The following is a 17,317-nucleotide window of genomic DNA, read 5'->3' on the forward strand; positions in this document are numbered from 1 at the left end:
TGTCCTGCAGAGTTTAGCTCCAACCCTAATTAAACACACCTGAAGCAGCTAATCAAGCTCTTACTAGGCATATAAACTTCCAGTCAGGTGTGTTGAGGCAAGTTGGAGCTAAACTCTGCAGGACACCGGCCCTCCAGGACCGAGTTTGGACAGCCCTGCTTTAGCGTATTCAAACCATCTTGGTGGGTTTTATAATAACTATGACCTGACGCTACCTGCACAGTTTCGGCACAGTGCCACCTAGTGGTCTGGAGATATGAAAAATGCCTATTTAAATAACTTCTGAACGGTTTGGCCAAAAATCACAAGACTGGTCTTTAGATATGCTGTGACATATCAAGTCAAACGACAGTGGCGTCAGCCATTTAAAATGTTGTCGTAAAATGCCATATTTTACGAATGCATTGGCGTATCATCACAAAACTCTGTATGTGTCATCGGCACCGTGCCCTGTAGATGCCAAAAAGTTTTGGGGCAGGAGCACCTTGTGGTCAAAAATTATAATGAAATTAAAAAAAACAATTTAATAACTTTTGATTAGTTTTGCATATTATCATGCGACTGGTCTTAATAGATTCCTTGGATCATGCCAAGAACATCAATACCAATTATGCCATAATCAGTCAAACTTCCTGTCCGTTGGCTGTATCTCTGCAAAGCTTTGGCATATTAACACAAAACTTTGAATGTGCCATCGTCATCTCACACTGAACACACCACATCAATTTGATAATAGCACCACCTATTGGTCAAAAGTGATAAATCTTTAAATCATATTACTAGTGGTTGTTGTATTCATGGTTTTTCAAATGGCTTTAATTACTTAATTGCTGCTTGCAGTTATATTTCTATTTGTAATTATTGGGTTCACCTGTGGTGTGTCACCCGGTGTATTTAAACCCGTTTAGTAGACCAAAACCTACCAAAGAACATATTAGTCATAAATTGTGCAATTCTAACAACTTTACCTCAGTGGGGAAACTCTGGAAGTTTAACTAGGATGCTTAAAAGCTTCTTTTTTTTTTTTTTTTCAGAATTTTTTTGTGGAGACACATAAATGAAACATTACTTGAATTAAGCCACCACACCAAAAATAAGAGGATCAAAATTACAGTTTGATTTCATGTTTTATGACAGGTGCAGTTTTACAGAGCCAGTGACATCTGATGGTCATGATGATCTTCTCTTGTTCAAATTCACAAATAAAACATCTAAATAACCCTACTGTTCATAAGGACAAAAATATATGCTTTAGAATGCAAAATACAGTTTCACAACCTATAAGAATGATCTTGGCCATTTAACATTGGCAGGTCTGGCAAAAACTAAATTTGGGATCCTGTGTACAGAATGTAAAAGTGACCACATTGTGTAGGCAAACGTTTTAGGCTTGAATCCATTGTGCTCAATCCCTTTTTTTTTTATCTTCATGCAAAGTTTTAATATAGTCGTAATAATTTTTTCTCTTCAGTTCCCGTCCGTGTTTTTCCAGGGTAAAGCGGATCTGTGTGGGAGTCTGTGTTATGAGATCCTGAAGTGCTGCAACCATCGCTCCAGCTCCACACAGACCGAAGCCGCTGCGCTGCTCTACTTCCTCATGAGGAGGAACTTTGAGTTTACAAAGAGCAAATGCATTGTCCGCTCACACCTGCAGGTCAGTCTTCTGTTATTCTGCTCTTCTGATGTGTGGGTGTCTGTATTTGGGTTACGCTTTATTTCGATTGTCCACTTTAGACATTCTACTAACTATAAGTCACTTTGCAGCTACGTCAACTGACTCTCATTCATTTGTAATTTACAACAGCATTTTAGTGCAACATAAAAATAAATATATAAGTTTACGAGATTAAAGTTATAATATTTTGAGAATAAAGTCAATATTTTCAAAATAAAGTCAGTATTTTGAGAATGAAGTCATTGTATTTTGAGAATAGAGTCAAAATTACGAGATTAAAGTCGTAATATTTTGAGAATAAAGTCAATATTTTCAAAATAAAGTCAGTATTTTGAGAATGAAGTCATTGTATTTTGAGAATAGAGTCAAAATTACGAGATTAAAGTCGTAATATTTTGAGAATAAAGTCAATATTTTCAAAATAAAGTCAGTATTTTGAGAATGAAGTCATTGTATTTTGAGAATAGAGTCAAAATTACGAGATTAAAGTCGTAATATTTTGAGAATAAAGTCAATATTTTCAAAATAAAGTCAGTATTTTGAGAATGAAGTCATTGTATTTTGAGAATAGAGTCAAAATTACGAGATTAAAGTCGTAATATTTTGAGAATAAAGTTGTATTTTGAGAAAAAAGTCAAAATTACAAGAAAAAACTCTTGTCAACACAAGATTGAAGTTGCAATATTTTAAGAATAAAGTCAATATTTTCAAAATAATGTCAGTATTTTGAGAATGAAGTCATTGTATTTTGAGAATAGTCAAAATTACGAGATTAAAGTCGTAATATTTTGAGAATAAAGTTGTATTTTAAGAATAAAGTCAAAATTACAAGAAAAAACTCTTGTCAACACAAGATTGAAGTTGCAATATTTTAAGAATAAAGTCAATATTTTCAAAATAATGTCAGTATTTTGAGAATGAAGTCATTGTATTTTGAGAATAGTCAAAATTACGAGATTAAAGTCGTAATATTTTGAGAATAAAGTCAAAATTACAAGAATAAATTCATAGCAATACAAGATTGAAGTTGTAATATTTTAAGAATAAAGTCAATATTTTCAAAATAAAGTCAGTATTTTGAGAATTAAGTCATTGTATTTTGAGAATAGAGTCAAAATTACGAGATTAAAGTCGTAATATTTTGAGAATAAAGTTGTATTTTAAGAATAAAGTCAATATTTTCAAAATAAAGTCAGTATTTTGAGAATTAAGTCATTGTATTTTGAGAATAGAGTCAAAATTACGAGATTAAAGTCGTAATATTTTGAGAATAAAGTTGTATTTTAAGAATAAAGTCAATATTTTCAAAATAAAGTCAGTATTTTGAGAATTAAGTCATTGTATTTTGAGAATAGAGTCAAAATTACGAGATTAAAGTCGTAATATTTTGAGAATAAAGTTGTATTTTAAGAATAAAGTCAAAATTACAAGAATAAATTCATAGCAATATGAGATTAATTGTCGTAATATTTTGAGAATGAAGTAGTATTGTCACGTTTTCAGTTGGTTTAGAGTTTGTTTTTTATCAGTTTTTTCTGTTCTCAGTTTCATGATCCGTTTTCTACCTGTTAATTAGTTCAGTTCTCCTTGGTCCCCTGCCTGTTTGTTTCTGTGGTTACTGATTAATTTGAGTCCTCTCAGTTCAGGTGTGTTTGCTCGTTAAGTCTCTCTATTTATTCTCTCAGTTTTGGGTCCCTCTTGGTTCTGATATTAGTGTTAATTTAAGCTGTATTGTTTTAGTTAATACAGATCTTCCTGTGTAATCCTGAATTTTTTTTGTTCATTAAAAATTTCCCTTGCTGTGAGAGTTTGAATAATACAGCGTGACAAGTATATGGCGTGAATAAAATTAATGTTAAAATCCACCTACAGTACTCTGCAAAAGACATCTGTGACGTCCAACCTGTCATTCTTCACATTGTATTTAACATTAAAAACAGCAATAAAAACTTCTGAAGGTTGAACTGGGCTCCAACGCATTAATTTAAGTTATAATATTGTGTTTGTTTTTTCTGAGGTAAATAATGTTATGTGACTATTCACAAGCTGTTATTGACAGTATAAATGCTTGGAAATAATACTTCACATCTTAAAGTGTTTCACATTATCAAAATATTATGACTGTAATCTCATAGTTTTAGATTTTTTATTTTACATGCCACTAAAACACTGCCGCATAACTACATGTAAACTAACTTTCATTAGTGTATTAGTAGACTGTTAGGTTAGGGTTAGAGTTAGTAGAATAAGTTGACATGTACTTACCAAGTTACTTATAGTCAGTAGAATGTCCATCAAAATAAAGTGTTAGCGATGTTAAGCACACAGTCACTAATACTCTAATGATGAGGTTGCAGAGTTATTATAGTCAGTAGAGTGTCTAAAGTGGACCATCAGAATAAAGTGTTAGCCTGTATTTGTGTGCCTGATGTGGAGGTGTATGACTGGCTGGTTTGAGGATTGAATGTGAGATACAGACATTGAAGCTGATTTGGATTCTTGTCTTCTTCTCCTCCAGGTGATTAAAGCTGTGAGTCAGCTGATCGCTGATGCAGGTATCGGTGGTTCACGCTTCCAGCAGTCTCTGGCCATCATCAACAACTTCGCCAATGGAGACACGCCACTTAAAGTGAGAGTTTAGCAAAGATAACACTTTAAGGCTGTGCTATTGCAAAAATAGTGGGAGATTTCAAACCACAAAATCAAAATATGAACTTAGCTGCTGAAATTGTTTTCGATTCCGTTTGATTCATTCACTGGATCGTTTGCAGCGGTTTCTCACACTGAAATAGTATTTTATAAGACAGAAAACAAAAAGAATTATATGCAAGCCAATGTAGAAAATGCCATATCATTTGTTTACAACGAACCAGCTCTTTATTGCATGTGCATCTTGTGAACAACTCAGTCCTGCACGTAAAGATGATTTATATCCATTTATATCCAAAGCCATATCAATATCAAAGTATGGGCACACTTTTTTGCTCCGGGGTCCTGTGCCCCTGGACTGATGAATGGCTAGAAATACCCCTGTTTTGAAGTAAATGAAGCTTAAACGTGGCAAAACACCTCAAGAAGCCATAGTTAAATGCATGCAAACAAGAATTGAGAGCAACGGTGCAGGACCATTTTAGTCATGAAAGACAACCTTGTGCTGTATCGTTACAAAAACATAATGTTAAACAACAGATCTTTTGCTTTCTTCCAGAACACAACGCTCCCGGCTGAGGTGAAGGACCTCACCAAGAGGATACGCACCGTCCTGATGGCCACCTCCCAAATGAAAGAGCATGAAAAGGACCCGGAGATGTTGGTGGACCTGCAGTACAGCCTCGCCAACTCCTACGCCAGCACACCTGAGCTCAGACGCACCTGGCTAGAGAGCATGGCCAAGATCCACGTTAGAAACGGAGACCTGTCTGAGGTCCGAATGACATCATCGAGAGGATCTTTTTATTAGCTGCATGAATGGAGCTTGTGCAACACAAAACAAGATGCTAGAAGAAGACTTACTATATACAATGAATGAGAATGATGATTGTCGGTCCCTAACATGTTGGAAAAACATGAGGGTGTGAATTTTCATTTTTGAGGGAACTATTCCTTTGGGCTAAGGGTCAGTTCAATCAAAAATGAAAATTTGATGAATATGTCCTCACTCTCAGGCCATCCAAGATTAGGATGAGTTTGTTTCTTCATCAGGTTTGGAGAAATGTAGCATTGCATCAGTGTCTCAGCAATGGGTGCTCTGCAGTGAATGGGTGCCGTCAGAATTAGAGTCCAAACAGCTGATAAAAACATCACAATAATCCACAAGTAATCCACACCACTCCAGTCCATCAGTTAATGTCTTGTAAAGCCAAAAGCTGCATGTTTGTAAGAAACAGATCCATTATTGAGATGTTTTAACTAAAATTTGTGTCCATAATCCATAATAACGCTTCCTCCAGTGAAAAGGTCATCTGGTCTGAATCAGGAGAGAAATCTGCACAGATTAAACACCGTTTACAAGCCAAAACAGCTCTAAACAAATATGTGGGTTGATTTGGATGTGAGAAACAACAGGAGATGGACTTTTTCACTGGAGGGAACGTTATTATGAATTATGGACTTGTATTTTGGCCAGAAGCAATGGTTTGAAGTTAAAACCTCTTAATGATGGATTTGTTTCTTACAAACATGCAGCTTTTGGCTTCATAAGACATTAACTGATGGACTGGAGTGGTGTGGATTATTGTGATACTTTTATCAGCTGTTTGGACTCTCATTCTGACGGCACCCATTCACTGCAGAGCATCCATTGATGAGACTGGGTCAACGTTCCTTTAAAGCTTCATTCATGCAGATGTCAGTGCCTCAGATTTGAATTTGTTTGAAAGAGACTAGTGCTTTTGTTAATTAAAAATGACATTTTGAAAACACTGTTCATTGTCCACTTCAGGCGGCCATGTGCTATATCCACATCTCAGCACTTATAGCAGAGTCTCTGAGGAGGAGAGGTGAGCACCTGCTTGTGGCGATCAGTATTTAAGTAATCCCTGCTATCAATGTGCGCCTAACATCAATGTGATAGTCTCTCAATTTTTATTTTGCAAACATTGCATAAATAGCCTTCCTATTGAGCTTTCGTTTGACATGCTGTTTGACCATTGCTGCTCAGTTGTTGTTGTTTTTTTCAGTGCTGCACTTCATAATGAAAAATGCTCATTCCTGCCACTTGCTTTATTCCTTATACTGTGAGTTTTTGTGGCCTTGTCATTAGATGCATTCAAGCTGATTGTGCGTGCATGCTAGCGTAGATACATGAATTACAGTAGATGCATGGCTGGAGCACTTGCCTTCGCTCTAAGTTTGAAATAGGGGTGAGCAGTGTGAACAAAATTATTATTACATTATGACTAATTGAATATAATGTTAACAGTATATATCATAATATAGCTATTTTTACTGAAAATTCAATTAACGGCTGTGGATTTTTATAAATGCTACTTCATATCACTTCATTATCATTAACATTATAGCAAAATCTCCACCGACTGACTCTTGCACGGTGCATCCCGTCATACTGCTCAGCCCTAGGTTGCGAGTAAACCTGTGTTAAACCTGATGCCACTCTGCAATCACAGGTTACTGGAAGTCTGAGAAGGGTCGGATCTCAAGTGTGAGCAAAGAGGGAGCCTGTGTAATTAACTCTAGCCCCTTACTAACTCCCCACGATGGAGAAAGTGAGTGCACCTCCGCCTGCCCCGTCCTGCAGTGTTCTTCACCCCATCAGGGGTCCGAGTCTGTCTTACTGTCTAAACTAAAACAGAGTTACTATTATTACAGAGCTACTTTTCAAGCAGCTTAGTTTACCTCAACCCTACATGTCAAGTCAGTTTTGTTTGTGTAGCGCTTTTCACAGTACATATCGTTTCATAGCAGCTTTGAAGAAAAAATTGCCACACTAAGCGAACAAAAGTCAAATGTGGCAAGGAACAGATTCCCTAAAATGTCTAGGTAGAAGATTTTAGTTACATACTTGGCCTTGTCCAGTCAGTCGGTGACTTCACACTGCAAAAATAATTTTCTTATTCACTGTTGTATCTTGTTTTACGAAAATACGAAGATTAATATTAGTGTTAATAGATGAACCGATGGATAGGTAGTTACAAGATGCATAGATGAATGAATGAATAACATACTCCCTGTGTTTGTGCATGAACCTGCAGCATCGTTCAGTATGGGCTGGGCCGCCTTCATGAACATCTCTCCTAATGTGAAAGAAGAGGGAGCGATGAAGGAGGACGCCGGCACTCAGGACACTCCGTACACTGAGGTGCTGAATCACTCCACACATCTCAGAGGAGTGATCGCTTCAAACGTCTCTCATAAACATGCTGAAGGGTCTTTCTGTCCTGTAGGACACGCTGGTGGAGCAGCTGGAGATGTGTGTGGATTACCTCTGGAAATCTGAGAGATACGAGCTCATCGCAGAGATCAACAAGCCTGTTATAGCTGTCTTCGAGAAGAGACGAGATTTCAAGGTACTTGGACTGTTTATTGGTGGACTGATAGGAAAACACAAGGGACGTGTTTATGAACTGTTTCTGTGTGTCCTGTAGCGGTTATCAGAGCTGTACTACGACATTCACCGCTCGTACCTGAAGGTGACAGAGGTGGTGCACTCTGAGAAACGCCTGTTTGGACGCTACTATCGTGTGGCTTTCTATGGACAGGTGAGACACTCACTCACTCACTCAAACACTTGCGCAAATGTGCGGTTCTTACTTAACTCACTGATATTTCTGCAGTCATGATGCAATCTGCACTATTGTCTGCAAAGAAAAGCTCTGCTATCACATGTTGACGTTATTTTTTAGGTTCATAACAACACTGAAAAAAAAAATATTTGGACAAACTTAAAAAATGCTCTAAATTATAATTAATACAGAATATATTGACATGCTTTAATGTTCAAAAAACACATTATTTTTCAAATACTGTACATTATTGTAGGTCCTCTATGCCCCGCCTAAATCGCATCATATGACCCCTTTAATATTAATCAAATATATGTCTTTTCCCAAAGACAATAACATTCATATAAAGTAAAAATAATAGACCATATAAACTTAATCGATATATTTTAATGAATGTCTTTTATTGTCATTACAATGAAATGAGTAGAGTAGCTAAAATGTTGAATTTTCTCTAAAACTAAAATCATTTTGTTTGTCAATGTTTCATTTCGCAAAACCTTCGAAAGACTTTAGTGTTTATTGTGATGTCCTTTTAAAATATGCATCATATTCTCCATTATGTACTACCAAAAAAGAAAGTAAAAAAACAAAAAATTACACAAAAATGAAGAAAACCCACAATAATTTCTGCAGTCGTAAAGCTGCAGTATGTGTTCTGCACATCTAAACTCTGGTCTCTGGTGTCAAGCCAAAATAGCATTTAAACAAAATTGTTTGTTTAATTTTTTCATTGACGAGGGTTATTTAGTTTTAGACAAACTGAACAAAACGCAGTCATACACGCCTGATTCAGGCCATCAGTTCATTAGTAGAGACTCCCCGACCTCAAGTATGGGCTGAGATTTAGGTCCCACTTTATATTTGCTTATATTATTGTGAACTGCATTTTTATCTTACAATATTTCCTTATAAGCTGCACTTAAAATGTTAGTAGGATTTTTACGTCAAAAACTGCCAGAATTTGGGGAAAAAGGCCATTATTTTAGCCCTCTGATTTGAACACTGATTGGTCCATGATCTAGTTTAAGTAGTCTATGCTAATTTTGTATTCCATCGCTGATTCTGGAAAATCGTTTTAGCGCCACTCAGGTTATCAGTTGTGTAGCAACAGTCTGTCCATTGCAAACCTTTTTTTAATTTGTCAGTGGACTCGTGCTGCAACAAGTTGGTTTGTGAACAGGCCTTTAAACCTCAACAAACTTTAAAAGTGTCATGTTGAAAAAATAAAATCAGGTAGCAAATAAATACAAACTGATGTGGAAACTCCAATGAACATGACTAGTATGAGTTCACTCAAGTTTTATTAATCCAAGTGTTTAAGGCAAATAAAAAATGGTCTGATCTCCTGGGCTCGTATCCCAGAAATCAGTGTGTTTAAACACTCTTCTGTTCTCTCCTGTGTGTTGTGTATATATCAGGCAGTGGTAAGTTCAGTTCATTTAAGTTGCCATCTTTTCATGGTTTAACACTCCTAATCTCTCCCTACATGCTAATAATGTGTGTGACATGAGTCTCACATGGTTTGATCCCGGACATGATCATTCTCCTCTGCAGATCTAATCCTGAGCATTTATATTGTGTGTGTACATTGTGAGTGCCTTCAGGTAAATCAAGTTGTGTTTCAGACAGAGACTAAATCTAAATATGATGTTAACCTTCATTACAAAAGTTGAGTTCATTGTGCTTTGTCAAACACTGCTGTCATTTTAACAGCGTGTTGCTTTTACTGTTCTGTTAACAATTGGGCTTTTGATCCACATTATTTTTAACATAAGAGCAGCTGCATCTATTTGTAACTTGAATGTGTGAAGCTTCTAGTTATTTTAGCTGTACAAAAACAGTCCGCTATACTGCTTGATATTGCAAACTGGTATTTGTTATCATTTTATTTGAATATATTATTGTAATCATAAACACACTGGTTTGTAGCACTAATACACTAAATACAAAACGTTTTACCATTCACTGTACTTTGTTATTCTTATAGTTATTCATGCATAGCAGCTAATGAATCAGAAATCTCGCACATTAGGGAAAACACTTTGCAGGATTCGTGAAGCCAGGATAAAAACTGGAAAATAATCCTAAACCAGTGACAAAAAAATAAACATTTTCATTAAGGGATATTTTTCCCATTAAATTGATTTCCAGGGACAGTTTTTGACCTCAAATTTTGAACCTTATTAAATATATGCGTCATCTTTCGTGTCAATTCATATATTTATTAAATAAATGCAATTAGAATAAGACACTCTAGACAACAGTTAAATGAAATTAATTTCAATATAATCCATGTTGGCACTCCAGAAGTACATGCATTTAGTTGTTTTTACACAGACTGGTTAATGAAGCCCAGAGATGCCATGAATGCATTTACACTACAGTTACAATTGCATAAATAATGTTAGGAGATTCATATAAAATATACTGAATTCATAACTATGAAATATGAAACTAAAAGCCACCGGTAGGTGGTGACAAGTGACTGTCTTAATGAGTGAGTCACTGAGTCATTCAACCAATTCATTCAAAACGGCTGATTTCATTCAGGAGTAAAGCTGGCTGATTTCAGAAGTGTGTACTAGTATACTTCTCTTACTATTTCTGCCATATAAAGACACGCTAAAATAGTAAGAGTAGTATACTAGTATGTAGTACGTATTTAACAACTGTCTTTATGAATGGTTGAATCATTGACTCACTTGATTCGTTCAAACACACAGAATCCTTCAGGAATGAAACACCACTGTTAATCATAGATGCAATAATTGGTGAAATAGAGCAAATCAGTCCATACTGATAATATTGAGTCTAAAATGTACGTCACTTGTAACTTGAATATTGACATTTGTTTAGTTATTTATTTATTATATACCATTGTATAAAGTATAAAATAAAGATCTTAAAAGAAGGACAGATGAGCAACCGGCTGAAGTCTGTGCTGGTAGATGGACAGTCCAATCTAAAACCGGACAGATGGCCACCCTGTCACACATTCACAGAAAAATAGCTTACTTCCATGCAAAACAAGGTGGATGCTCTGTACTAGACACACTGTAGTTCATGTGCTGCTGTGTTGTTTTCACCAGGGCTTCTTTGAGGAAGAGGAGAGTAAGGAGTTTATCTACAAGGAGCCGAAGCTCACAGGACTGTCCGAGATTTCTCAAAGACTCCTCAAACTCTACTCAGACAAGTTTGGAGCTGATAGCGTCAAGATGATCCAAGACTCCAACAAGGTGTGTCCTGCTGGATCCACTGTACCTCCTTTCTCTGACCTGTGAATAATCTCGTCTGAATCACAGTGAATAACAGTGTTGTTTACTGTGTGTTTTTCGCAGGTGAATCCTAAAGACCTGGACCCCAGATTTGCCTACATCCAGGTGACCTACGTAGTGCCTTATTTTAATGAGAAGGAACAGCTGGAGAAGAAGACTGACTTTGAGTGCCATCACAACATCAACCGCTTTGTCTTTGAGACGCCCTTCACGCTTTCTGGAAAAAAACATGGAGACGTGGAGGAGCAGTGCAAAAGAAAAACCATCCTGACCAGTAAGGCAAATTAACATTACATCAAAACTGAAACAAGAGGAAAACACCTTTATAGACCTTTCTATATGTGACCCTGCAGCACAAAAGCAGTCTTAAGTCGCTGGGGTATATTTGTAGCAATAGCCAACAATACATTGTATGGGTCAAAATTATACATTTTTCTTTTATGCCGAAAATCATTAGAATATTAAGTAAAGATCATGTTCCATGAAGATATTTTGTAAATTTCCTACCGTAAATATATCAAAACTTAATTTTTGATTAGTAATATGCATTGCTAAGAACTTCATTTGGACAGCTTTAAAGATGATTTTCTCAATATTTAGATTTTTTTGCACCCTCAGATTCCAGATTTTCAAATAGTTGTATCTCAGCCAAATATTGTCCGATCCTAACAAACCATACATCAATGGAAAGCTTATTTATTCAGCTTTCAGGTGGTCTATAAATCTCAATTTCGAAAAATTTACCCTTATGACTGGTTTTGTGCTCCAGGGTTTTGTTTTTGGTTTTGTTTTCATATGATGAAAACAATTTAAAGGTGCCGTAAGCTACTGAAGCTTTGAAAAAGGTAACTGTGACTTTTTATCTCACAATACATCAATTTTTTTTTTTTTTTTTACTTTAGATTCTGAGAAAAAAAAAGTCTGAATTGTGACATGTAAAGTCAGAATTGCGAGATGCAGACTCAGAATTGTGAAATAAAGTGTCGCAATTACCTTTTTTATGTTTAATTCTGTGGTAGAAACAAAAAAACAGAATTCGGGGGAAAAAAGTCAGAATTGTGAGAAAAAAGTAAGAATTCTGGGTTTATATGTCAAACATTTGACTTTCAAAATTCTGACTTTTTTCTTGCAATTCTGAGAAAAAAAAGTGAGAATTGTGAGATTTAAACCCACTGTATGGGGAAAAGTCAGAATTTTGTGTTTATATCTCACAATTCTCAGTTGATGTCACAATACTGAGTTTATATCTTGAATTTCTGACTTTATGTCTTAATTATCTTTTTTTCTTGCAATTCTGAGAAAAAAAGTGAGTGTAAAGCCTCGTACACACCGGGACGATTATCACCAACGTTTTTCGATCAATGTGTGCTCGGCAAGACCGTTTTGTGCTTGAGCGCCACCAAGTCATGTTTTACTGTAACTTCAGCAGCTCCAAACACGTGAACAAAAGCATCAATCTCATTGGTCGGACAGTTTTTAACGCGGTGCGTCAAACCAAAAAAACGAGCCCGAGGCGTTTTTTAAAAAACGACACTTTTACGCCTCGCGTTTTGCGCGTCGGTGTGCACACTCACATTGGCGCCCTTTGTTTAGTCACGAGGCGTTAAACGTCGGCGATAATCGCGCGCGATATTCGTCCCGGTGTGAATAAGCCTTAAAGGTTTGACGCGCCGCGTTAAAAACTGTCCGACCAATGAGATTGGCACTTTTGTTCACATGTCTGGAGCTGCTGAAGTTACAATAAAACACGACTTGGTGGCGCTCAAGCACAAAACGGTCTTGCCGAGCGCACATTGATACCTAACGCTTTTTGATACCTACCCTTTCTCAGAATTCTCAGAAAAAAAGTGAAATATAAATGCAGATTTGCAAGGGGGATCAAAATTGTGAGAAAGTCACAATTACCTTTTTTATTTTTTTTTATCCCGTGGCGGAAATGGGCTTCCATAGTAAGCATTGTTAGGCATTCTAGAGCTTCTGCTCGGCTTAGCAACTGAATTATACACACTGCTTCTTTCAAGAGGGTGTCGAGCAGAAACTCAGCAAGCATTGCATTTGTTTTCAAGCACTTTGAAGCATTCAGCTTCCTTCTTCCTCAGTCTTCCTATTGCTTTTAGGATATTCGGCTGTGTAAGCCATTGTTGACAGTTGGATAAAAAGACAATAACAAGCCATTATCAGCTTGATTTATAGGCTCATTACATATTTCACATGTTTATGTGGTGAGCTAGGCACAAAAGCACACTCATTTAGATTTACAAAGATTCATTATGGCAGTAAAAGTAATGACTCAACAGATGTTTTTTTTTTTCATTCAAATTTAAGTCATTTAAGACTGGAATACTCTACACAGCTTTTAAAATCTGAACCGATATTTAAAAAACTATGCATCCTATACCAACATTATATTTTCCGACACATATTTCATGATTTAAAGGGGAGCTCACAACACTACTGTACGTATGTGCACAAAACTTCAGAGAAGGAGGATTATTTTCTGCAAATTATCCCATAAAAGAAAAAAAAGTTACAGCACTTTAAATTGATTACATTCCAATACAAAAGTAACATGGGTGTTGAATGCCATTTCACGTTGGTTTCAGAGTGAATAGCACAACAGGCCATTGTAAATACATGAATATATGGACAATATTGTCAGAAGCACTGACCTAATAATAGCCATTTTGTATTTTTGACAGAATGGATATCTGTTTTTCTTTGCGAACCTGGCAAATATTTGATGTTACAGACCCTTTCTTTAAACACGTTCAGACCTGTACTGTCTGTGTTCTTCCACAGCGAGCTCCAGTTTTCCCTTCTTGAAGAAGCGTATCGAGGTGGTGGAGCAGCAGAGCACAGAGATGAACCCCATCGAGGTGGCGATTGACGAGATGAGCCGCAAAGTGTCTGAGCTCAATCAGCTGTGCGGCATGGAGGAGGTGGACATGATCCGGCTGCAGCTCAAACTACAGGGCAGCGTCAGCGTGAAGGTGAGCGATGCACACAAGATGCACTGATCCTGCATTAGTATGAGTGGATGTGCACGTCCACAGCGATATATGATATTAAATATAATGTGCAGCATCCTGAATTACTCTTTCAGTCATATTGCAATTTTTTTTTCTGTCTCCACATCATGCATTTAAAATTGTTCAATGCACATCTAGCCGTTTCTAAATCCTTACATAAGTGACCACATATGCAAATGCAATATATACAGTATCTCACAGAAGTGAGTACACCCCTCACATTTTTGTCAATATTTTATTATATCTTTTCATGTGACAACACTGAAGAAATGACACTTTGCTACAATGTAAAGTAGTGAGTGTACAGCTTGTATAACAGTGTAAATTTGCTGTCCCCTCCTAATGAGTCACATAACACCGGGGAGAGAAAATGGCTAATTTGAGCCCAATTTGGACATTTTCACTTAGGGGCGTACTCACTTTTGTGGCCAGTGGTTTAGACATTAATGGCTGTGTGTTGAGTTATTTTGAGGGGACAGCAAATTTACACTGTTATACAAGCTGTACACTCACTACTTTACATTGTAGCAAAGTGTCATTTCTTCAGTGTTGTCACATGAAAAGATATAATAAAATATTTACAAAAATGTGAGGGGTGTACTCACTTCTGTGAGACACTGTATATATATAAAATTTCCATATGTGAAATACATTGCCATATGAAGTAAAAACATATATGAAACCTATTAGAAATTAGAACAATTTCATATATTAACATATATTTAGTCTATACAGAAATGTATGTTTATGTATGTGTAAGACATTTTTGGTCGTAGGGTTGCAAAGGGGTGGAACATTTCTGGTAAATTTCCGGAAACTTTCCAAAAATCCCTGGAATATTCCCCAAAAAAATCCTGGAAAGTTTCCAAAATTTCTGGAATATTTCCAAAATTTACTGGAAATTATCCACCTTTTTGCATCCCTATATATATGTCATGTGCATGTATATCCATCCTAAAACCTTATAGGTAACATATATAGCAGATTCACTCTTGATATAGAGCAATATATGTCATACGCTATATTACATTTCCATAATTCTGGTAGCACTAGCATTAGCTATTCTAGCATCTTGACTAAGACTGTGGAATAGGAAAGTATTTCATGAATTTGTGTGTTGTTCTAGGTAAATGCTGGGCCCATGGCCTACGCCCGAGCCTTCCTTGAGGAGAAGAATGCCAAGAAATACCCAGACAACCAAGTCAAACTCCTGAAAGAGATCTTCAGGTACGTCTTCATTCGTTGCGGTTTTATGAAAACAAAATGCCAGGGCTCAGGAACTTTCCCTCATGCGGAGTATTTTATATATATATGGTGTTATTTTAATGCCACATGTGGAGGGCACATCCATGTAATGTAAGTTTGGTTTGTTTGGCAAGTTTTAAAGCTGGATATTTTTTATAAAAACCTCCATAATCACAATGTTTTAATGACCGTTAGAATGTGCAGACATCTTGCTAACAACACCAAAAATGTTGGATCGAGTCTCCACGTCAGGAATGTTAGACCCAACACAGGACACCAGATCCTGTCTGAAAATCTCCGTTCTGTCTGGTACCCAATTCTTGTCTGGTTCCCAAAATCAGTGTTTTACTGCATTTTGTTTATTACCTAAAACTGTATCAACAGTCTTCTGTCAGCAGACGGAGGACAAACAGGGAAGAGCGGAGGGAGTAGACAAAGTAAAGATGATTAAAAAATTAGCTTATTATCATTAAAGGATCGTTTATTAAATAATCTTAGTTGCGTTTCAGCTCTCAGACTGAATGAATATAAAAGAAGGAAATAAAACACAACGCAAATGTACAATTGCTCTCTTGAAGCAAATACACACAGGTTGCTACAACAATTCTTCATGATGTTTTAATTGCACTGAAAGCTTAAATGAATATTTACAGAAGTGTAGTGACTGCAATCCTGGTTTGTTGTTTGTGGTCCTGCAGGCAGTTTGCAGACGCGTGTGGTCAGGCCTTGAAGGTGAATGAGCGTCTCATAAAAGAAGATCAGCTGGAGTATCAGGAGGAGATGAAAGCTCACCATAAAGACATGCTGACCGAGCTCTCCGCCATCATGAACGAGCAGGTCAGCACACTTCTCCTCTGACACGCCACTAAAGATCAACTCTTTCCTCGCTATTACGTGTTTTCACTGAAATATGGTAGGGGGCGCTGTTACACATCTTCTGAAAGAGTACTGAATCTCTGGATCAAAGCACAGGTGAAAAAATACAGAATAAAACGGTTTGTTTTGTTTAAAAGCAAAGGTTCGGGTCTCTCTTTTGACATATGTGACACTGGAGCACAAAAGCAGTCTTAGGTCGCACAGGTATATTTGTAGCAATAGCCAACAATACATTGTGTGGGTCAAAATTATCCATTTTTTATTTTATGCCAAAATCATTAGGATATTAAGTAAAGATCATGTTCCATGAAGATATTTTGTAAATTTCCTACCGTAAATATATCAAAACTTAATTTTTGATTAGTAATATGCATTGCTAAGAACTTCATTTGGACAACTTTAAAGATGATTTTCTCAATATTTTGATTTTTTTGCACCCTCAGATTCCAGATTTTCAAATAGTTGTATCTTGACCAAATATTGTCCGATCCTAACAAACCATACATCAATGGAAAGCTTATTGTTAAATGGTGAAACAAAACTTTTTTTTTTCTGCCTTTTGCTTGCAAGTAGTTACTTTGTGTGTTAATGGCATGTTTTTTCTGTATTTTTTCGCCCTTTTAAAGATCCCGTACACAAGACAACCCGGAACAGAACGGCATAGTGCCATCTGAGCTGCTAGTGAGTTTGAGAAACTGCTCACAGACGTTTTTATCCAGCATGGCTTGTGGGTTTTTCTGACTAGAGGGAGTAAAAAAAAATGTTGATTTTAATGAAATCGAAATAGACAAAAAGGAAAAGAATTGCAGTTTTGTGGACGAAGCAGTATGCCGTGTCTTTGCCTGTGTACCACACACACTCACTCACTCTCTCTCTCTCTCTCTCTCTCTCACACACACACACACAAACTCACTCACTCACGCACTCTCTCACACACACGCAAACACACACACACACACACACACACACACACAC

General features: G+C 36.6%; 1 protein-coding gene across 2 annotated transcripts in view; it reads left to right on the forward strand.

Annotated features, from left to right (window-relative positions):
• Window positions 1-17,273, forward strand: part of LOC107703970 (dedicator of cytokinesis protein 10-like) — a 109,730-nt gene extending 92,457 nt beyond the window's left edge. Inside the window, exons 43-58 of one of the 2 annotated variants that reach the window (XM_016506781.1) lie at window positions 1,472-1,654; window positions 4,194-4,304; window positions 4,884-5,099; window positions 6,117-6,174; window positions 6,355-6,411; window positions 6,802-6,900; window positions 7,387-7,493; window positions 7,579-7,701; window positions 7,780-7,893; window positions 9,336-9,341; window positions 11,007-11,153; window positions 11,256-11,466; window positions 13,992-14,182; window positions 15,348-15,448; window positions 16,165-16,303; window positions 16,969-17,273. In XM_016506781.1, coding sequence (XP_016362267.1) covers window positions 1,472-1,654; window positions 4,194-4,304; window positions 4,884-5,099; window positions 6,117-6,174; window positions 6,355-6,411; window positions 6,802-6,900; window positions 7,387-7,493; window positions 7,579-7,701; window positions 7,780-7,893; window positions 9,336-9,341; window positions 11,007-11,153; window positions 11,256-11,466; window positions 13,992-14,182; window positions 15,348-15,448; window positions 16,165-16,303; window positions 16,969-17,016 — 1,911 coding nt within the window. In that variant the 3' untranslated portion in view covers window positions 17,017-17,273. The remainder of the gene's footprint in view (window positions 1-1,471; window positions 1,655-4,193; window positions 4,305-4,883; window positions 5,100-6,116; window positions 6,175-6,354; window positions 6,412-6,801; window positions 6,901-7,386; window positions 7,494-7,578; window positions 7,702-7,779; window positions 7,894-9,335; window positions 9,342-11,006; window positions 11,154-11,255; window positions 11,467-13,991; window positions 14,183-15,347; window positions 15,449-16,164; window positions 16,304-16,968) is intronic. The other variant, XM_016506782.1, reaches the window with a different exon arrangement.
• The last annotated feature ends 44 nt before the right edge of the window (window positions 17,274-17,317 follow it).

Source organism: Sinocyclocheilus anshuiensis, unplaced genomic scaffold, assembly GCF_001515605.1.
Source record: "Sinocyclocheilus anshuiensis isolate Anshui unplaced genomic scaffold, SAMN03320099.WGS_v1.1 scaffold1408, whole genome shotgun sequence".
In the NCBI taxonomy this organism is placed as follows: Eukaryota; Metazoa; Chordata; class Actinopteri; order Cypriniformes; family Cyprinidae; genus Sinocyclocheilus; species Sinocyclocheilus anshuiensis.